The sequence below is a fragment of the Notamacropus eugenii genome, chromosome 1 (assembly GCF_028372415.1).
Source record: "Notamacropus eugenii isolate mMacEug1 chromosome 1, mMacEug1.pri_v2, whole genome shotgun sequence".
NCBI classification, from domain to species: Eukaryota; Metazoa; Chordata; class Mammalia; order Diprotodontia; family Macropodidae; genus Notamacropus; species Notamacropus eugenii.
This window is the reverse complement of record NC_092872.1, coordinates 52,098,180-52,121,419: the sequence shown is the minus strand read 5'-3', so window position 1 is coordinate 52,121,419 and position 23,240 is coordinate 52,098,180. Positions and strand designations below refer to the sequence as shown.

At 37.0% G+C, this 23,240-nt stretch overlaps 1 protein-coding gene across 6 annotated transcripts in view; it reads right to left on the bottom strand.

Moving 5' to 3' along the window:
* The window catches only part of LMF1 (lipase maturation factor 1), a 742,944-nt gene that overhangs the window by 666,533 nt on the left and 53,171 nt on the right, over nt 1-23,240 (bottom strand). For 4 of the 6 annotated variants that reach the window (XM_072600855.1, XM_072600875.1, XM_072600865.1 and 1 more), the window contains exon 2: nt 14,030-14,339. In XM_072600855.1, coding sequence (XP_072456956.1) covers nt 14,030-14,339 — 310 coding nt within the window. Of the gene's footprint in view, nt 1-14,022; nt 14,340-23,240 lie in introns of those variants that run through there. The other 2 variants (XM_072600903.1, XM_072600893.1) reach the window with 2 other exon arrangements.

Sequence of the window (23,240 nt, the reverse complement as noted above, 5' to 3'; positions counted from 1 at the left end):
AACTACACAAGGGGCTAGTCTTTTTTGTTCCTTTTTTGATGAGTAGAATCTAGGTGTGGTTGGGAAACAGCTTTAAAATGAAAAAAAAATTTTCCAAACAGGGTCCAAAAATTTGCTAGTTACATACAATACAATCCTAGAGTTCTATTTTATCTCAAAGACTAAATGAGTCCTCTGTGTTTGTGTAGATGGAATATTGATTTCTAAAACCAACAGCTGCAGAAGACACTCCATATTGTCACAAGGAGTTTATTTTTGTCATTTAAACTCTCTTTTATAGATTAAGAAACAGTAATATCTCGAAGTTCCAGCCAACAAGCACCCTCACTCAACTACTCTGACACACAGAAAACTATGTTCAGGACCCTTGTTTACTTCAATATAGTTAATGGCAGTCCTAATGAAACTTAGAATGAACGTTAACTGCCCTAATGGAAATAAGTAGATTCTAGTCACCTGAAGATAAGTTCCTTTCTGTCACACTTAGATATCAAAATTTTATTAAGGTTAAGCGGGTACAAAAGGAGCATGGTTCTCCCTACTACTTCAGCAGTCCTTTCACAAGTGCCATTTAAATATAAGAGAACTGATTAAAAAAGAAACTATAAAGACAAAACTGCTATTCAACATCTGTTATTTACATCATCATACTGCACCTCCCCCACCCCCCCAAAATTTTCTTTTTTTACTAGGCAAGTCATTTTTCTACACAAATCAATGTTACTAGCTCATGCACAATAATAGTGTTTTTGACCAACCAGTGACCCATTGCAGAGTATTTAATGAAAAATGCATCCATGGTTGAATGAACTGTTGCAATGGGTCATTCTGACTCACACTCACACACATGCACACACAGAATATGAACCTAATTTCCTGTTTAATACGTCATGTAAAACTAAACCAAAATGAGATGAATTTAGATTAACCTAACATCTTTTTGTCTGACTGAATTTCTATAAAATTATTTTCCATACATCATGATGTTAATTTCTTTATACACATTGTAAAACACAAGATAAACTCACAAGGATATGGTAAGATTTTAAGTTATCAAAATGGTTTTCTTTTCATCTCTTTATTTCTCGACGTTTTTCATAGTCACGGTATCTTGGAATTTTAGAAATCATAGGACCACAGACCACAGATGTAGGGCCAGAAGACATCTTAGCAATAATCTATCTAGGCCAACCCTCTCATTTCATGGATGAGAAGACTGAGGCTCAGAAAATTAAAGTTATTTGCCCAGGGTCACATAGAACATAAGTAGTCACAGTCAAACCTAAGTCCTAGGAATGTAGCACTCTTTCTACTGCATCATGGAGACAATGACCTCATTTTACTGTGTCCCAGAAAGGAAAAAAAGATTAGCCCTTATTCACTTTTAGTGGCAAAGCCAGAACCAGAACACAAATACCCTGATCATTCTCAGTCCAACTGCCTTTTTTCCACAAGACTATATTTATATTGCCTCTAGTCTGACTGTACAAAAGTAGTAACTGGTATCATGACAGAAAGTAGTAAAAGGCTTATTACTTTCATATCATTTGCAGCATTTACTTACATGAATGTTATTTTCTGTTCATCTGGGGCCTCAAATGGAGGTACAACTTTACAAAAGGAATATGGTGACTGCTTGACTTTCATATTTATATCCCACTAGGTGGCACATAGCAGACACTTATTAAGTGTTAACTGAATAAATGAACATGGGACATGTAGTATTAGGTACAACACAGAAGGTGAAAAACAGAAAAGGGGGTGAGGGGTGATGGGCAGCTAGGTGGCCCCATAGTGTAAAGTGTTGGGCCTGGAGTAATGAGTTTCAATCCAACCTCAGACACTTACTAGCTGTGTGACCCTGGGCAGGTCATTTGCCTCTGTTTGTCTCAGTTCCTCATCTATAAAATGAGCTGGAGAAAAAAATGGCAAACTATTTCAATATCTTTGCCAAGTAAATCCCAAATGGGGTCATGAAGAGTTAGACATGACTGAAAACTACTAAACAATAACAAAAAAGGAAAAAGTGAAACTACTCATTTTTCCAATATAAAAACAGGTTGACACCATTATGCAAAGAGTTATTTGTGAAGAGGAAATTTACAGTATTACAAAAGAGTTTTATTAAAATAAAAATTAAAGTAAAACAAGAGACACTTAAATGAACTGTCCCAAAGATAGCTATAAAACTTTAGAGTAGTATTTCCTAATATGACAGCTGTTACAACACTGGCCACCTGATGCCTCAGTTTAATGAGGGACTGAGTAGTTTTTCTCCCTCTCTCCAACTTTTTGCCACTCCTGATAGCTTCCCAGTTGCAATTCATGTAGTTTCTTGACAAGAAAAGAATATCTCTAGAGTGCTACAAACTTTTGCTGCTGTATCCTTTCCACAGAATTAGAACAACCCCTTCTCCCAAATCATGAGACAGGACCCAACGCTAACAATCAGGAGACCTGATTTTAGTCTCAGTTCTACCATTATTTAGCTTTGTGACCCCAGGCCAGTCGCCTAACTTCTCTGTGCCTTAGTTTTCTCTAAAATGAAAGGATTGGACTTAATAAACTCATAGATTTCTTTGAGGTCTAATAATCTATCAAATTAAGCTATTTTTGGAAGTTCATCCAAATGTGACACTCACATTAAGATCAAAGCCGCTCTTCGGTCAACTTCCTAAAGTTTTTTTTTTTTTACATTTTTTTTTACAAACTGAAATCCCTGCAATGATTCTCTTTTCCTAAGCATGTCTCTCTAACTTCCTCCCCATTCACTGAAATCCTCTAGTTTCTACTTTCTTGTTTTCTTGACCATTATTTCTATTTCTAATCATCTCTCTCTCACACATGCCTGCCACAACTAAACTTATATATCCTATAATTATTCTATCTCCTCCCTGTCACATGAAGGAAGATCACTTATGCAATATAAATGTAATGACAAGAAAGACACTACTGTCTAAAGGTATAATATACATACAATAAGGAGGGGGGAAGGCTATATATCACAAAGACACAGCTATAATACATCACAATCAGATTAATCAAAGTGGTAATAATGTTATGGAGGGCTCAAAAGTTTGTGAGGTTTTTTTTCATGTTTTCATGAAGACCCTGTCAACTCTACCTACCCAACATCTCTCAATACCTTCTTTTTATATCCACTTCAACCACTGACTCAGGAATTCAGCTCCTGTAGTCTGGAAAAGCATTTCTCAAACTTTTTGGTCTCTGGACCCCTTTATACTATTAAAAATTATTAAAGGCCTCAAGAACCTTAGTTTACAAAGGTTATATCTATCAATATTTACTGTATTAGAAATTTTAGGATCTTAGTATTATTATGAAAATAGTTTTTACCTTAAAGATACTTTGAAAGGGCCTTGAGGAAAACTTTGAGAAATGCTGGCATGGATCATTAAATTAGCCTCCTAGCTATCCTTTCCACTTCTATTGTATCATTTCTTTGGTTCAGTCTTCACACTGATGCTCAAGACATTTTCCTAAAGCACTGCTCTTTTTTAAAATTTATTTTCAATTCCAAATTCTCTACCTACCTCTTCCCACTGCTCCACCTTATCCCTTATCAAGAGGGAAAGAAAAACAAAACTTATTACAAAGTATGCATAGTCATACAAAAACAAATTCCTGCATTAGCCAGGAAGAAGAAAAAGATGGAAGGAAGGAAGGAAGGAAGGAAGGAAGGAAGGAAGGAAGGAAGGAAGGAAGGAAGGAAGGAAGGAAGGAAGGAAGGAAGGAAGGAAGGAAGAAGAGAGGCATGAAGGGAAGGAAAAAATGGAGGGAGGAAGGGCGAAAAGAAAAAAAGGAAAGGAAAGAAGAAAAAGGAAAGAGAAGGAAAGGAAAGGGAATGGAAGGGAATAACATTCAATCTGAACTCCGAATCCATCAGCTTTCTATTTGAAAGAGAACAGCATGTTTCATCATGAGACCTTTGAAATTGTGGCTGCTTATTGTACTGATCAGAATTCCTAAGCCTTTCAATTTACAATATTCTTGTTATTGTATAAATTTTTCTCTTGGCTCTGCTCCCTTTGCATCAGACCACAGAAGTCTTCTCAGATTTTTCTGAACCCCTTTCCCCTTCATCATTTCTTACACAGCACAACAGTATCATATCACATTCAAATATCATAATTTGTTTAACCATTACCCAATTGTTGGGCACATTGTCAATTTCCAATACTTTGCCACTACAAAAAGAGCTGATAAAAATATTTTTGTACATATGGGTCCTATTACTCTTTCTTTGATTCCTTTGGGGTACAGACCTCATAGCAGTGAAGGTGTATGCACAGTTTATTAGTTGAAAGCACTGTTCTAGTCAAGTCATTCTATACACAAAAATTTCCAGTGGTTCTCCATTGCCTACCAAATAAAGCATGAAATACTTATCTTGGCATTCAAGACCTTCCATGATCTGGTTCCTGTCAACTAGTTCAGTGCATACTACTTTCTTTAAAAAGTATTCTACATTCCAACTAAACTGGACCACTCCACTATCTCTTCCATCCCTACGCCTCTGATCACACATTATACCTCACATTCACTCCATCTAGCTCCCCAACTCCATTTGTTAAATTACTTCTCTTCCTTCAAGGCCCAATCCAAAGGCCATGCTACGTGAAAATGATCTCCCTCTTCAAGTTAATCATAACAGTTTGTTTGGATCTATCCCTTCATATCTATCTTTCAGCTTTTTATCATAGATATCTAGATATGACTTCCCCCTCCATTAAACTGAATGCTCCATGAGAATTGTGCATGTATACATCTATATTTTTATCCTCATATTTAGTGCATAATAGGCACTTATTAGCTGTTTCACTGAATTAGACAGTACTTAGGTATTTTCTTTTTTAAGGTAGGAAGATTGGGAATGAGTCATTATGGACTAAATAGAAATACAAACTGAATTAACATCTATTTGCAACAGTCTATAGCCAGGGAAAGGCAGTAGTTAACAGTATTTAAATAGTAAAGAGGCCTAAATACTCTTTAGTACTTTTATTACTATATATATGAAGATGCTCCTTCAGTACTATATTTAGTACTAAAGGTTACTAAATGTAAAAAGTATCTTCCTTACCTTAGGTAGACTGTCACAAATGGGATGAATTCAGTTTGCATCTTTATAGTGCATAATAGCATGTAGCACTAAGGATAACAAATCTCAGTATAAGAAGAAAAATCTCTCATTTTATTAGTACAGAAAAAAGTGACTGAGAAAAAACATCACCACTACTCATCTATCTACCTCTTCTTCCATCTTCACAAAACTTTCACATGAAGCAAGGGTATCCTGGGTGAGGACGTAGTATGGAAGTGCAGCAGGCTTTCACAGGCCACATTCAATAAAAGACCACATCTTTAGCATCTCACAATTAACTAAAAAACTCGATGATATAAAATCTCATTGTTCTTACTGTTTGTAGATTACTTTACAAAGCATTTGACTTGGCACCTTACAGGCTCTTTCACAGCAAGATCTCTCATGAAATCTATCAAGGTCCTTCCGAATGCCTTGGAAGATGTAGCAACAGAAATAACCTTATTCCATAGCCCTCTGATCAGACAAGGCACAGAAGAGGAAGATGCACACTGACCCAAGAGGCCAGCACATACAGAGATCCCTTGTGGATGCTTCTGTTTGAATACAACATTGTGCTGACTGCATCAAGGCCCAGAACATCGCAGACCTTCAATGAAGACATCAGCAATCACTCAGAGGAGTGACCTGTCCATTCACACAGGAAGGACTAAAAGGATGAAAAATATCTATTGAAGAGATTTCAACATGCCTTACAGTCTGTCCAAGAATCTGTATACCTAGGAAAAAGAGTACAGATAGACAACAAATTGGGTCATGCATTAAAAAGGAGTTGGTTTGCTTTCTGAAGTTGCAAGGTTCTTTTATTGACAGCAACTTCCTGTGAAGGCAAAGACCCATCATTTCAACGCTAATATTTTATATTGCTATGTGCATCAAAATACAGAACACTCCTCTCTCTGAAGAACTAAAGATAAATATCACATAGAGAGTAATGGAGAAGAACATGGTGGGTGGGAGCAGACAACAACACATAACCATAGAAAAACTCTAAGGAAAAAAATGGAACAAAGGATATTGCATGATAGGAAGGAAAGATGGGCTATCATGTGGCAAGAGCAAAAGAAGACAGGTAAATAATCAAGTGTTGCACCATCCTGATATCAGTAGAAAGCAAGGAAAGCCTCTGTTAATGTTGAGTGGGCCTCCTGTAGCAAACTTTTGAGAGAACATGGAGAAAATTCTTACAACACTGAAAGGTATGGATGGGTTCTGATCTTCATCACTAAAGAACAAATAAAATGAGATGCAAATTTATCTGAGTATTTGAGTATCACTAAAGTACTAATAATAGCATTTTCAAAAGCATCACTCTTCCAAAGATCTTAAATTACTTCAAAAAAACATTTCCAGTATATAAAGTCTTCTAAGATCTCTTTAAAACTAATATAACAAAAGCAATAAAGTGACTTTGGATAGCTAGTCTACTGGTTCTGGATTGGCATTAGGCCAACAATTTGGGTTTGCTGTGTTCTCCTTCGGCAACTATTGTGAGGAAGGCTTTAGAGAAGTCCTTGGTCATTTTCTAAAAATGCTAATTTGACTGTATCTTTGAGTACCCCCTTAGAATGTTTATGTCAATAATAGTGGACTCAGGATGCCACCAGGAGGGTAAGAGAGCAAACTTAACTCTGTAATATGATGGCCCATGTTTTCCAAGATCCTGGGGATAGGACTTTTTGACTTTTGAGTTCAGGACTTTTTATTTTTTAATAATATATCCCCCAAATAAATTTTAATTCAATTCATCAAGCATTTATTAAGCACCTCCTATATGCCAATTAGCCAAAAAATAAAATCATTTATGAAGAACCAACTACATATATCAGGCACTATACTACATACTAGGGATAAAAGACAAAGATAAAAATCTCTCCTCTCAAAGAGCTTACAATTTATTTGAGGTATGTATAACTTTACATGCACACACAAGTATATACAAAATATATACTATGTAATTTCAGGGACAAGGCACTAATAGTTAAGAGACATTGGGAAGGACCTCAAAGAAAGTGAAATTTGAGCTAAGTTTTTAAGCTAAGTAGGGATTCTAAGAGGCCACAGTGAGGAAGGAATGCATGCCAGGAATGAGCAAAGGCAAGAAACATAAGATGGACTGCCCCATATGAAGAACAACAAGAATGCCATTTTGGCTAGACCAAAGGATTTATGAAAGGGTGTGACATATATAAGAAAGCCGAAGGGTAGGGAGGAAAACACTAGCAGTTGCAGGAGGAGGCACCATCATCTAGAAGAATCAGAATAAGTTTCATATATGAAGTGGGATGGCAAGTGAACTTTGAAGGAAGTTAAGGATTCTTCAAGGCAGTGATGAAATGTATTCCAAAACTCAGGGACAGCCAGTCCAAAAAGCACAGGGATGGAAGGTGAAATGTCATGTTCAGGAATGGTAAACAAAGCAAGTATAACTAGGCAACAACAATCAATAAGCCTAAAAAGTAATGCTGGAGCCAGAAAGCAAAGGGCTTTAAAAGCTAAACAGAAGAGTCTGTATTTTATCTGAGGAGCCAGAAAGAATCACTAAATGGTCAAACTTAGGTATATCAGTTTAGTAAGTGTGAAAAATGGACTGAAAGGGGAAGGAACTAGAGGTAGAGAGACCAGTGAAGAGGCTCTTGCAATAATTCAAGTGTCTTAGGCTTACTCTTTATGCCCAGGCCTTGACCCTTAAGGAGCTAGCTATTCTGCCTGGCATTAGTGACGACAAGTGTATGTATATTCCTTGGTCATGGAGGACTGAAACAGGAATGGGCTAAATGGACTAAAAATAGCCTACATGTACTCCTTTTGGCGAATTCTGTTTATCAACAGAAAGAAGGATGTGCAGGTCTTTAGAATGAATAGGCTACTTTTTCATTATATGGGTTGTTGTTGTTAACCTGGATTTATCCCCGGGGCAGAAATTGAGCTTTATTTCAGTAGTCTGAGCTTCAGGAAATCTGGATGGCCTGTAAGGGTATCCTAAGAAAAAGAATCAAATCATCTTTTCTACAAACTTGTTCTGTTTCTACGGGTCTAAGTAGCTGGGAGCCTGGTTTCTGGAGAGGGACAGGACCAGTGATAGGACTTTGCTGACAGAATTAGTGATAAAACTAAACTGAACATGGGTCATAATTAGGTGAGCACTGAGCAAAGGCAGCATATTCCCTCAGCTGAATGGAATAATGCTGTGGACAAAGTCGTTCTTTACGATCATTCCTTCATCCTTTTCTTTGATCAAGGGATCTAATTCATCTATAAAACTTGGCAGGTTTGTAATAAATCCCATAATGTCCCTTGGCACTTTCATTTGGCCTATCTCCTTGAGGCAGCAGGATTCACTGTGAGTTAAAATGGATTTCTTAAAGACTAGATATTTTTTTTTGGTCCCCAACTTTGACAAATGATTGATTACCCTGTGGAGGTGGTGACTACCCTCAAACATTTCCAATTTGGGGTGGGGGGAAGGAAGTGGAAGTATAAGGGTAGGGGGAGCAGTTTCCCAGCTCAGCACTTCTATAATGCCAGTTATAGGGTAAAGGGGGTAAGTTGTGATAGAAAAGGTATTTTACTGCTCAATATAACACCAATGTAGCCAGTGGGGAAAAAACTTATCCCTAGTTCAATTTTGCTGAGAACTGTAGAAAAAGGAGAAAGGTGGGATACCCTTTCATCCCTGGATGGTTTGGGAAAATCATCCCTAAAAACTAAAGAGGATTTGGCAATAGAGGTGATGGATAGGAGATCCTGACCATATGTATCAGAAACCACACTAGCACACAGGGTGCGTTGCTAGCACAGATTCTTTGTCTGCTTTTCTAAAGGAAAGACAGCTTCAAAGGAGTCAATAATCTTACTTTAACTACAGATTTTTTAATTATTTAATTTAATCATGTAATTTAATTATTTAATTTTTTAAGTTTAATTATGTAATTATTTATATAATTACAGATAAGTAGAAAGAAGTTAGTATAGAGAATACAAGCAGAGAAATAGCACAGAGATTCAACAGACAGGGCTCCAACTGTATGAACAAGTAATATAACAACCTACATACAACACCAGACCAGGAGAGTACCAACATCTGAATAGTGTGGGAAGGGGGTGTCTCAGAGTTCTGTCTAGGGAATCAAAAGGTCCTTCTCATGAGCGAGTCCCCAAAGTAAAATATCAGCCTCCCAGTATATACAGTTTTCAATTAATAGGCCCAGAGCCAGAAGGTATTACAACCCATGTGATTCAGCACAGCTGTGAATTACCAAGGTTATCCTTCTTCTGTTTACAATTTGGCCTGAGCCTAGGAAACTGAATGCCAGAAAAAAAGCAACAAAAAATCCTACTTTGCTTATGCTTACACCATGTTGGAAATGTAGAATAAGAGGAAGGGAAGGGTACCATCCAATGAATCCTTCTGCCTCGAATGTGGGTGAAAATCAAGGAATAGGCAATGGGACCATTAGAGAAATTTGGACTCATTATACCCGAGGCCAGAAAATGCAGTTTTGTTTGCATACAGGCAGATGTTACCATAAAGAAAAAATGGTAGCTGAGGGATCAAACTACACAGAACAAATTGCAAAGCCAAAGGAGAAAAGAGAATGCAGGTCTAGGGACAAACCCTCAGCTTCTGTATTTGGCATCACTGTGGAGCAGAGACAACCTTTTAGTCTTTCCAGGTCTGGTGGTGAGTTTTACACTCCTTCCAGGCTTTATCTTCTCCACTTAGCCTCCAGCTCTTCTGTACCATTCAGACTAGGGGCACACAATTATTCTGACTCAGAATGGTTGCAGTTTTAACTATGATTACTTCTTTCGTTTAGAGTGTCATTGTTCCTCTTGGGAGTACTATTCATTAGTACTTAGAACTGAGGTCTGAGACACTGACCAGTAGGCTTCAAATAGGGTCTTGATTGGTCCCACTGTAGTCAGGACAGGAATGGGGCCAAGGAGTGGAATAGGTAGGCCATATAGCTTTAATAATTTAATATCCATGCATAGTACTTAGTTATTGAAACCCAAAGCAGAGATAGGCTATATGCACTAAGGTCTACTTTCTGATGAAAGTATCAAGGAGGAGGTTTAGCTCTTTAGACCTGACAAAGTGTTCATTCCTATGTGGGTTACTTTTATCAATCATGGGACCTAGAGAGGTGCATCTGTCGATGTATATGCTTGCTGAGTATTATTATTTATTTAAAAAATATTTTTCATTGTCTGGCTCACTGATAATGGTTCACTGGGTTCATTGGTACACAGGGTTCATTCTCCTTGGATTCTAAATTTGCATCCAGCATCAGTATAGACCCAACCTAAGACACCAGGAGAGTAGTGATGAGTACCTAAGCTAGTATGATAGTCATGTGAGTGGGGGAAAAAAATAAAAGCATGTGAGACATATCATGGAGGCAGAATCAACCAGACTTAGAAACTAATTAGAAAAAGAAAGAATTACAGGTAACTCAGATTGTGAACCTGAGTGACTCAAAGCATGGTGGTGTCTATGACAGACAAAAGTCAGGAAATGGAGAGGGTTGAGGGGGAAAAGTATTAGTTCTGTTTTGGACACGTTGAGTTTGAGGTGGCTATAAAGTATCCATTTGGACACATCCAACAGGCAATTGGTAATTCAGTACCAAAGGTAAAAATGAGGCTGGATCTATGCATAAGGGGGTCATCTTCATGATCCCATGAGAGCTCATGAAATCACCAAGAAATAGAATGCAGAAATGAAAGAGAAAAATACCCAGGACAAACCCCTGAGATAAGATAAGAGAGGCAACAAGGAGGGTGTTCCTGCAAAGGAACTGAAAAAATAGCATATAGACAGGTAGGAAAAGGAGCAGAGAACAGTGTCATGAAAACACAAGGAGGAAAATGTGATGGGAATGAGGGGATACACCATATCATGTAGCAGAGAGATCAAGAAAAATAAAAACTAAAAGGAAATTTGAATATACCTTGAAAATTAGTAAACAGTACCCAACTATAAAGAGTTTATGTGATATAGTAGAAAAAGCACTGAACTTAAAGAGACAGAAGACCTGGGTTCTATCCCTGGTTCTGGAATTAATAAGCACTGTAATATCAGGCAGATCACTCCTCTTCTGGCCTTCGGTTTCTCTATATGTAAAATAAGGTATTAGACTAAATGATCTTTAAGTTTCCTTCTAGTTCCAAATTCCTTTCACTTAATGATTATAAAAGTTTTATGATTCTAAGTTGTCAAAACTTTATCCTATTTTGACTTAAATGTCAATCCCATAAACTATGTCACCAATAATTATCATAATTCCTTATAATCCAAAGCAATGGAAACCACCTTAAGTAAAAGAAATGATTAAAAGTTTGCATTTTCTTTCACCCCCCACCCTGCCTCTCTCTCTCCATCTCTGTGTGTGCGTGCGTGCGTGCGTGTGTGTGTGTGTATGTGTGTGTGAGTGCTCCCTCTCCACAAAGCAACAGTAGCCATTCAAAAGCCTTTAAATTGGCACATATTGCAAAATGCTGTTTTTTCTTCCTCTTGGCAGCAATTCAGTAACTCTGGAAGAATGTTACACCTCTACCCCCTGTGGAGAAAAGGTCACACCTTTGCTGGAATATGCCTATTACTGAAAGTTGAAGGGGAGGGTAGAAGAGGAGAAAAGTGTGGTATATTACTGAGATCAGATGGAGGGTATGAAGAATGAGAAATGAAGGCAATAACTGAGAGAGAACAGACTTCCTCACCACACACAATTAACTTGGGGATTTGGGAAAACGGGAGGAACGGGAATGTCCTCATGCTAATTCTGTATTAAAAATACAAGGAAATGAGAAGCTGGAGCAAAATTTATTATGTCTCTGGCAAATTCAAAAAGGCCAGCCATAGCGGCTTGGCAACCATGATTTCAGACAAGGCAACAGTAAAAACCAAAATGGTTCTAGATTATGAAGGTCTTCTGCCCTTCCTCTGGCCTACAAAAATGTAAACACCTGATAAACACCTGATAAGAACTTTAACAATTTTAATTAAATTACCATATCCAACTAAAAGCCTGGTTTTATTTATGAAAATAGAATAGAATTATGAAATAAGGATCATGGAGGAATGATAATAACAATAGCTAACATTTATATAGTGCTTACTATGTGCCAGATACTGTTCTAAGTACTTTACAGTTATCTCATTTGAACAATACAATACAATACAACACAATAGAATGATTAAAGATACAATCCTGGGAGGTATGTGCTACTATCCCCATTTTACATATGAGGAAATTGAAGCAAACAGGCTAAGCAACTTGCCCAAGGTCACACAGTTAGCATCTGAGAAAGGATTTGAACTCAGGGCTTCTCAACTCAGCACTCTATCCACTGTACATGATATGGCTGTTTAGTTGTTTCAGGTGTATCCGACCCTTCATAATCTCATTTGGGGTTTTCTTCGCAAAGGTACCATGATATCAACTGCCTATGAAAAGTCAGTTTCTATATTTAAACCTCTGAAATGTTTTCTATCTTTATAACTCTGAAAAGGCTGTGAGGGAATTGATGCTCTCCAACTTCTTCAGTTTTTGGAAGGACCTGTGATTCCATCCAGGGGATTCTTATCATGTAAACACAGAATCTCCAAACTGAAAGCAACCTCAGAGCCACCATAATAAATGCTTACCTGAATAAAAGAGTCCCACTTCAACATGAATGAATGAAGAAGAAAAAAAATGTGTAAAACACTGTTCTAAGCACTGGGGTTGCAAATAGAAATAAAATTAAAATAAAATTAAAAAAAATAAAAATAAAAGGCTTCAGCTGCAAATTTGATTGTTATCAAGTAGTCATTTTGACTGCTGGAGGACATCAAGTAAGGATGTCTTCTACCTCTAAGCATCTAATTCCACTTCTGGCTAGCTCTAATTGTTAGTAATTTATTTTTACATAAAACCTAAATGTAAGTCTTTGCAACTTCTACTCATTTCTCCTAGTTCAATTCTCTGAAGTCAAGTGGGACCATCCAATCCCACTTTCCCCATAACACCTGTTCAGATATTCTTAGATCCCTATGACATCCCACTCCCTTTCATGTCTTCTTTCCTTCAGGCTACTGTCCTTAGTTTTTTTTTTAACTGATTTTCATACAGAACTATCCTGGCTACCTTCTTTTGGAAACTGTTTAGTTCATCACTTGTCTCTTCTAAAGTGAGGTGCCCAGAACTGAACACTGCAGTTCAGATGTGGTCCAAGTAGAAATGAATTCAGGGGATCTTTGATTTCTGTCATTAGAGACACTATGTCCCCATTAATGTAATCTAAGTCTACATTAGTTTTTGGTTTGGTTTTTTTGGTTGCCACATCACCCTGTTAATACAAACTAGGCCTTGTAGTCCACTAAAGCTCCCAACTTTTTTTATTTAAGTAAATGACTATATAACTATACCTCTTTCATCTTGTACTTGAGAAATCCAACAATGCAGAATACAATCTCCTTATCTTGGTAGAGTCTTCATGACTTCCTATGAAGAAAAAAATCAATGCCTGGTGGCTAAATCTAAATTTGACTAGACTACCGCTCCTTGGACACCAGGTTTGTGGTCAGGCTTTTCAGTTTGTGCATTCTGCTGATACAGATTTTAAGATTACAGGATCATTCTTCATGCTACAGTAACAGGCATCAGGAAGCAGAGCGAAAAATGTTTTCAACACTAAAGTTGAAAATATTTCATCCTATTCAAATGGTAATTCTTATTTAACTCTGGATACTAAATAGTTTAACATTCATATAAATGAAAGACAGATTCTCACTACAAAGAGAAAATACAGTTCAGCTTAAATGTGACAGACCATGTTAAGAGTGAAATATGCAATTTTCAAAGATTACACATTTGGGGATAAAAGTGGAGAAAAGGTACTATTTATGCCACTTACCAGATCTGTCCTACATGGGCCAGCGAAAAGTAGAGAATCCAGAGTATAGCCATGAGAATCATATTTGCACAACTAGTTATTACTACGAAAGCTGAAACTCCTAGACCAAGAAGAGATATTGAATCCAAGATGAAGTCCATATATGACCAATCCAGGAACCAGATGATTGTTGGAGAGTAACTGAAGGAATCCCAGGCAGATCTACCTCTGAAGTACAGCTGAATTTGCTTGAGGTACAGTTTGCTTGGCAGGAGTCCCTTTTCTCCAATCAACTGTTTATTCTGATTATAAGCCACCAAGAATGCCACAACTGTGAAGGAAACACAATTAAAGAAGGAATGTGAAAAATGAATCAAAACCATCTACTTGAATCCAGTGAAAATTGCTTAGGTGTGTAGATGAAACTATCTTGTGTGAAGAGAAAGCAGAAAGGTTAATCTGCTGGTCAGGAGTTTAGCCTGTAGTTCTATAGAATTCTGAAACTGTAAAATCTCAGAAGAGAGATAAGGCAGAAAAGAGTGGCAGAGAGAATAAGCTCTTCTTTCCAAAGAGGATAAACTATGATTTTTGACTTCTCACATTTTAACTCATCTACCATTCAGAAATAGTATTTTGAGGGATATGAAAGTGCTCCTAAAATTTCTTACTACAATGAAAACAACCCAATCAAAAGATTGTCACCTTTCTTTCAAAAAAAGTGAACTGATTCAGAAAAACCTGAATCCAGAACTCTGTCTCCATCAATTACCATCTTCATTCACCATCATAAGATATTCTGATGACCTTACTACTGAAATTCAGTGGAGCTACTCTATGCCAGAGATTCTTAACCTGAGGTCCATTAAATTGATTCTTTAATATTTTGATAACTATGTCAATATAACTGGCTTCCTTTATAATCCTATTTACTGCATTTCATTCAATTAAAAACATTATTCTGAAAAAAAACACCATAGACGTCACTGGGGGTCTATGACGCAAAAAAGGTTAAGAAACCTTGCTCTATAAGATAGTACAACTTACAATATTATTTACTACGCACTGGAGATTCAAAAAACAGGGCGAGAGGATGAGGAATAGTCCCTGCTTTCAAGGAGCTGACAAGTTTAATGAGGGAGATAACATGCAAATAACTATGGAAAAACAAGATAAATACAGAATAAATTGGAGATACACTTAGGAGGAAAGCACTAAGGAGGATAGGGAAATCTTACAAGAGATGGGACTTTCTCTGAGAACTGAAGGAAGCCATGAGGTAGAGATGAAGAGTGACAGAGTTCCAGCCATCAGGGAAATAGCCAGTGAAAATGCCTAGAGTTGAGAGAAGGGATGTCATGTGTGAGAAACAGCAAGGAGGCCAGTGTCACTGGATCACAGAATACGTGGTAGAAAATGCAAAAAAGAGTGGAAAAGTAAGAAGGGATCAGGTAATGAAGGACTTTAGAAGCCAAAGTATTTTATACTTGATCCTGCACACCATAGGAAGCCACAATAAATAGAGAAGTTATGTGATCAGACCTGAATTTTAGGAAGATCATTTTGACAGCTGAGTAGAAGATAAACTAGAGTAGGGAGAGACCAACAAGTACTGCAATAGTTCAGGCATGAGGTGAAAAGGGCCTGCACCAAAGTGGTTGAAGAAAAGAGAAGGTGATTATAAGAGAGATGTTATGAAGGTAGAAATGACAGGGCTTGAAAACTAATTGAATATAGGGAGTAAGAGAGAATGAAGTATGAAGGAAAACACCTAGATTGATGAGTCTGGATAACTGGGAGGATGGTGGTACCCTAAACAATAATAGGGAGTTTAGGAAGAAGAAAGGGTTTGAGAAGAAAGATAATGAGTTCCATTTTAAATGTTATGTTAAGGAGGTTGACAAGTTTAAGATAGTCAATAGACACCATTTTCTACCTAAAACACAAACTATCATTAGCAGCTCAATCACTGTAAAGAAAAGATCACAGAACTTTTAATCAGAAGACATGGGTTTGAATTATAGTATCATAAGATTCAAAGCTAAAAAGCTTCTTAAAGATTATCTAATCTAATCCCCTCATATTACAAAGGAGAAAACTGAGGCCCAGAGAAGCTGTCACTTCACAGGCCCACAAAAATGATAAGTAGCAGAGCTGGGATTATCAAGGAATCAGTAATCCCACAATGAAGATCCAGAAGGGGGCTTTCTTCCATCTTAAGAACTGCCCAACTTATGGGGCACCCTTGCCACATCTGCTGCAAAGCACTTAATTCAGTGTCTGGCACATAGTAGGTGCTTTAAAAATACTTATTGATTAAATAGTTTTGTGACTGGGTCTTTTAAAGAACAGAACCCACTGGTCTTTGACAGACCAATGTCTATTCCCACTTGTTCTAGAACATGGACAAAGAAATAAAGGTAGTTGGGGGGGCGGAGCTAAGATGGTGGAGTGACAGCAAGTACCCACCTAAGCTCTAAGACAAACTCCTTCAGATACCTCTAAAAAGAGAATCTGAACAGATTTTAGAGTGGCAGAATCCAATAAGAGACAAAGTATGGCAGATTTCCAGCTCAGGACAGCCCAAAAGGTTGAGAGGAAGGATGTGGTGCATTGGACTGGAGAAGTGCAGAGCACACAGGTTGTACCAGTGCAGACAGCGCCATAGCAAAGCTAAGCAGGAACCACCTGGTAGTCTGAAGCAGTGCAGATTCTCAAACACATTAGCCCAGGATGAGAGTCCAGTGGAACTGTATGAAAGAGAAGTGCAGAACCCCAGGTAACAGCAACAATCACTCCTGAGACTATCAGCCTGCAAATTAAAAGTCTGTAAGTCACCTACTTGAACTTTCAGGAGCCAAGATGGCAGAGTGATATGTAAATGCTATCCTCCACTCCTTGTTGACCTTGAAAACCTCAGAGAATATTTCCCCAGGAAAAATCTTAGAACAGTGGGATCAGCCGACAGGCTAAACAGTCTCTTAGCCTGTGAGGCTAGGAAAACTGCATTTTCTGTGGCTGAAGGGTACCAGTGTAGGACCAGAGCTGCCCGAGACAGCCCCACCTCAGTGAAATGGGAGGAGATCCTGAGTCCCAGTGGGGTAGAGTTCATAATCACCAACACCATGACCCCCAAGTGTGCCTCAGCACAGCCAGGGAAATCAGGAAGACACTAGCGCAGACAGGAAATACCAGCCGCTGAGGTTGTCTAAGCTCTAGCTCAGGAGAGGAGACTTCCTGTAGTCAGACCACCTCTCCCCCACATTTAATGCAGCAAGTTCCAGGTAACTCCAGGGAAACTCAGAAAGACTTCACCTGACCTCTGCTTTGCCACACCAGCCAACTCAGCACCAGGTAAGCAGAAACATTTTAGCTTCTAGCTGAAAGAACCAGATGCCACAATACATAAAGCCTCAAGTTCCAAGAAAAAGAACCGTGGGACAGAGCCCCCTATGTCTCAGAAGCAGAGATACACTTTAAAAGACAGAAAAAAAAAGTATGATCATCATGAGCAAGAAGCAAACCAGAAAAGAAAAGAGAAATCTCATTTAAAGTTATGGTAGACACTATAAAATATCTAGAAGTCTACCTGCCAAAACAAACCCGGGGACTATATGAACACAATTACAAAACACTTTTCTCACAAATAAAGTCAGATCTAAGTAACTGGAAAAACATCAGTTGTTTATGGGAAGGTCAAACTAATAAAATAAAAATGACAATTCTACCTAATTTACTTTTTCAGTGCCCTACCAATCAAACCACCAGATAATTATTTTCTAGAGCTAGAAAAAGATAATATCAAAGTTCATCTGGAAAAAGAAAAAGTCCAGAATATCAAGGGAACAAATGAAAAGTAATGGTAGGGAAGGTGGCCTAAACCTACCAGATCTCAAATTGTTTTATAAAGCAGCAATCATCAAAACCATTTGGTACTGTCTAAGAAACAGAGGGGTAGATCAGTGGAATAGGTTAGGTACTTAAGACATAGTAGTCAATGAATGTAGTGATCAACTGTTTGATAAACCCAAGAATCCCAGCCTCTGAGATAAGAACTCACAGTTTGACACAAACAGCTGGGAAAACTGGATAACAGTGTGACGGAAACCGGGCGTAGACCAATGCCTGACACAATACACAAGAATAAAGTCTAAATGGATACATGATCTAGGTATAAAGATTGATACTATTAACAAATTAAGGGAGCAAGGAATAGTGCATTTGTCAGATTTATGGAGAATGGAGAAATTTTTGACTAAACAAGAGATAGAGGATGTTATGAAGTATAAAATGGATAATTTTGATTACATTAAATTGAAAATTTTTTGCACAAATTAACCCAGTGCAACCAAGATTAGGAGGGAAGTAGAAAACTGGGAAAGAATTTTTGCAACTAGTATCTGTGATAAAGGTCTCATTTCTAAAATATATAGAGAGAACTGAGTCAAATGTACAAGAATACAAGTCATTCCCCAATTGATAAATGGTCAAAGGATATGAACAGGCAGTTTTCAGAGGAAGAAATTAAAGCTATTTATAGTCATATGAAAACATGCTTTAAATCACTATTGATTAGAGAGATGCAAATCAAAACACCTCTGGGGTACCACATCACACCTATCAGAATGGCTAACATGACAAAAGAGAAAGATGATAAATGTTGGAGAAGATGTGGGAGAGTTGGAACACTAATTCATTGCTGGTGGAGCTGTGAGCTGATCCAATCATTCTGGAAAGCAATTTGGAACTATGTCCAAAGGGCTACAAAAAATGTGCATACCCTTTGACCCAGCAATATCACTTCTAGTACTGTAGAGATCATAAAAATGGGAAAGTGTCCCACATGTACAAAAATATTTATAGCAGCACTCTTTGTGGTGGCCAAAAACTGGAAATCAAAGGGATGCCCATCAACTGGGGAATGGTTGAACAAGTTGTGGCATATGTATGTAATGGAATGCTATTGTATTATAAGAAATGATGAACTGGTGAAAGGAGCAGAACCAGGAGAACTTTGTACACAGTAACAACCAAAGTGTGAGAAAATCTAAGATTTCTCAAAGTGATTGTAGAAAACTGAAAACAAATAAATTAATTTCAAAAAAAAAAGAAATAAAGGGAGTCTCAGGCAACGGTGATGCTGCTTTAATGAAACCACTGCAATTATCTAAATGCAACACCCTTGTTGCACAATTAATTGAGTAACTAACCCATCCCTGCTGCTCCTATAGCTGTTCTGACTGTGTATCATCTCCATTAGACTCTCCATGTGAGTTAACCACCTCCATTGGCCCCTCTATCAATAAAAGGACCCGTGTTAGTTAGACTATGCCTAGATATCAACCCATTAGTCAGTACTTAGGAGGTTCAGACCCTCAGCTGGTTGAATCTAACTATTCTGTAATTTAGCCTAGACTTCTTCACCTTGGAGTAAAGTGTATTGGAGTAAAGTATCTCTACAATACACTATTATTATTGTAAGGATGTCAAAACTTCTAACAAAAAAGGGGGGGGGGGAGAAAAAAGCATGCATATGAAACAAAATCAGATTCCTTGCAACCAGGTGGCTCTAAATCTGTCGGTTATTCAACAAGCATTTATTACACTAAAAGGAGGATTGAATGGGATATTTGTAAAGCACAGTAGCTGGCACATAGTAGGTGCTTAACAAACGTTTGTTCCCTTCTTCTTAATATGTGCCAGGCACTTTTGGGGACACAAAAAAAGGCCAAAAACAGAAAGTCACACAATCTAATGGAGGAAATGTCATGACAACAGTTATGTACAAGTAAGATATATAAAGTATAAACTAGAGATAATCACAGGAGGAAGGCAAGCACTCAAATTAAAGGGTATCAGGAAAGGCTTTTTGTTGAAGAATTTTGCAGATGACTCTGACACCTGCTAGATGTGTGACTGTATGTAACCTACTTCATTTTGTTAATCCTCAGCTTTTTATCCATAAAATGATAATGCTTGAACTTTATAAAGTATAAAACATAGCATAAATGTAAACTATCATATAAAGTTCATCCTTCCCAAGTTTTTACTAACATCCTTGACTTTGTGTGTACTTTGTGTGACAGTATTCATGGCAATTTAGAATTACATTTTTGAAGGTGATATTAAGACCTCTGGAGACCAAAATCTAGCTTTTAATTAGCTTCATAAAAATATATGTTCCTAGGAACAGAGAAAACCAAAACAGCTTGCAGAGTCCCTTCTTAGATTCTAATTTTCATCATTATTTATTTCATCTCAGATTCAGATAATACAACATATAGAAGGCATACCGATTAAAAGACCAAACCTCCTACATAAAAACAACACTTCTAATATTTCCTTTGGCCAAATAATAAGCTTACTTATTGTACTTATCAAAACCACTGTTCATATGTAAAATTCACAGTCTGTAATAACATTTCTCATTGCAAAGAGGGAACAAGGGAAACAGTTCTTATTTTAAGGATTACAACCTAAAAGAACAAACCCTAACAAAAAGTGCAGATTCATATTATGAACCAACTTTAAGATGCCATGAAGAGTTCATATTAAAACTGGTGACTTAGAGCAAGGTCCTTTGTATTTTGAGGTTTTGGGGGGAGAGGGGCAGAGATTATTTGTTTTGCCACTGATGTAGAAAAGACTTCTGTAGCAAAAGCAAGCCATTCTGTTTCTGGTTCCAACTCACCAACGTTTCCAGGGTCATCCATCTATAAAGCATTTTTAATACAGAACTTAAAATGAATTTGATCTTCAAAATTGTGATTTTAATGAGCCACTATAGTTTTCTACTTTAGCAAAGTACTGAACAATGTAAAAATAAGCACCAAAAGTTCTTTAAGACACTATAACCCCCAATTAATTATAGGTCACAAAGCTGGAATTTAATGTGCCACAGAGAAAACAAATGGTTCTCTCCTAGGTTCGTTTACATTTTTCAGAATCCCTGCTTGGTCACAGTCACTTAAGTTAAAGCTCTGAGGGACTGTGATGATCATCTAGTCCAATCCTTTATTGTTCAGATGGAAAACTGAGGATCAAAGCAAGAAATGGCCTGCTTTGTTCCAAGTCATCAGGTTTTCGGCTTACAATATGTTTCAATATCTCTCTAGTAGCAACATTTGCGTTAATTTTCTAATCTATAAACCAGAGTTTATATCATTAATAACAAGTCAATGATTATACAACAGACTAAATCATCAAATTAATGGTAGTTCACACCAGTTAATGCAGACATAAAGTGACATATCTAAACCTAAAGCTCTATTGCCAAATTCAACTATTTTTTGTTATTATATCCTCTGCCAATCATTCAGCAAACATTTATCAAGCAACAACTAAGGACACAATATTGTTCTTAACAGTATTGAAGATAGAAAGATTACACTTCAGCTCCTCCACTGTTTGAGCTTATGGTCCAGAAGAGATAAGGCACAAATAGCTAGGACACAAGGAATAATATGAAGTTGCTATACTGGGAATATAAAATGGATTATTTTTTTTCCAGGAAGAGGTTAAAACCAGCTGGAGGAAACAGGAAAATCTTCTTAGAAGAAATCACATATTAACTTAACTCCAAAGGACTAACAGGAACTGTGTGCGAAAAACTGCTTGAGGAGGACATTATAATGACAAGGAATAGACATTTAGAGGCAAGGAATGATAGGACATGTTTTGGGAATACTAAGAGGTATGGGAGCAAGACACTGAATCCCTATTCCAAATCATTTGCGATTCCTGCCATAGGTCATCAGGAGCCTCCAAAGGTCATCAACCTTAACAACCCCAGCTCTAATTAGTTACAGCTACATGGCTGAACTTCCCACTTGATTAAGATTCAACTCTATCTTACATTGTTCTACAAAACACAATACCCAATGTTGGAAGAGTAAAATTTGTGAGCTGTGCAAACTATATTTGAAGTTGCATATAAACTTTGATACACTGATATCTGTAAACTGTGTCAAAATAACACTGCTCTTCACTTAAAGGAAAGAAAAATATTTGACCACAAAATGTTTATTAAAAAGGCTCAAAATGTCATTATTTCAAAGAGCTATATTAACTCTAGTTAGCTTTGTACTCAGAAGCTAAAAATACAATTCATGGAAATGCACAAAATATTCTTTACATTTTTAAATGTACTTGAGTGAGAAAAGTAACTGCAAGTTTAAAAAGTAAGAAATAAAATGAGAAATTTTACATCTCAAAGTAAAATCTGAGACTATGAAAGCTGATGAAATTTCAATTCATGGAATGAAAAGATTATTCTGTCTTTCCCTATTGTAATGTTATAAAAATGGCTTTGAATGGACAAGAATAAGTGAACATTCCAAACAATGATAATCACTGAGAATACAGATAAGTTACCCTGTAAATAACTATCACATATCTCTATCTTTGTATTAAATCTAGTCCAGAAAGAAGTGATACTGGGTTTACTGTAAAGATGGGTAAAGGGATTTCAACTTCAGTCAGAAATAAATCAACATATTCCATAAGTATTTCCTTTTTTTATTTAACATGAAAATGTAATTGAATAGGATTTAATTTTTCCTTCTTTCAGATAAATGCTATAATACTAAAAGAGAACTAACTCAGAACTGCTGTTCTCTCTCTAGTGGCTTTTGTTTAACCCAGTTAAAATTTTACATTATGGCAAAGAAATCTTACAAATAGTAAAAAATAAAATAAAGGTACATACTGTAGCAGTACTCAAATCATACAGCTACTCTCTCTGCCTTTTTTTTTTTATAAACTAAAAGCATTTTACAGAAAAGCTTGTAAAACCAAGCAGACCATTTCATTAGAACAAGGGTGGACTGCGAGAGAGGGAAAGAACAAATTTCCCATAAAGTTTAAGAACCAATTGATACTCAAAAATACCATAAGATGAAGCAACATTTTACATATCCTTCGGTACTACTTTTCTCCTCCAACTCTCCAAAAAGCAAGTAAGAGGCTAGCAAATATGCATGTAAACTGAGATAAGTGGACTTGGCAGCTTCAATCATCTTGTACTTTGGTTTTGTTTTAAAAAAGAAGCCTGAACTAAAAAAGCACTGGTAAGGCATAATTTACCTTAATTAACAGGGCAATAAGCTATACAATTTTCAAAAAGTGCTAATCAAATTTCCCTCAAAATGCTACATAATCTATAACTGCTAATCAGTTTAGAAAAATCTAAATCAGCCCCTGTACCATATACAATGTAAACAAGGGAAGAGTGAAT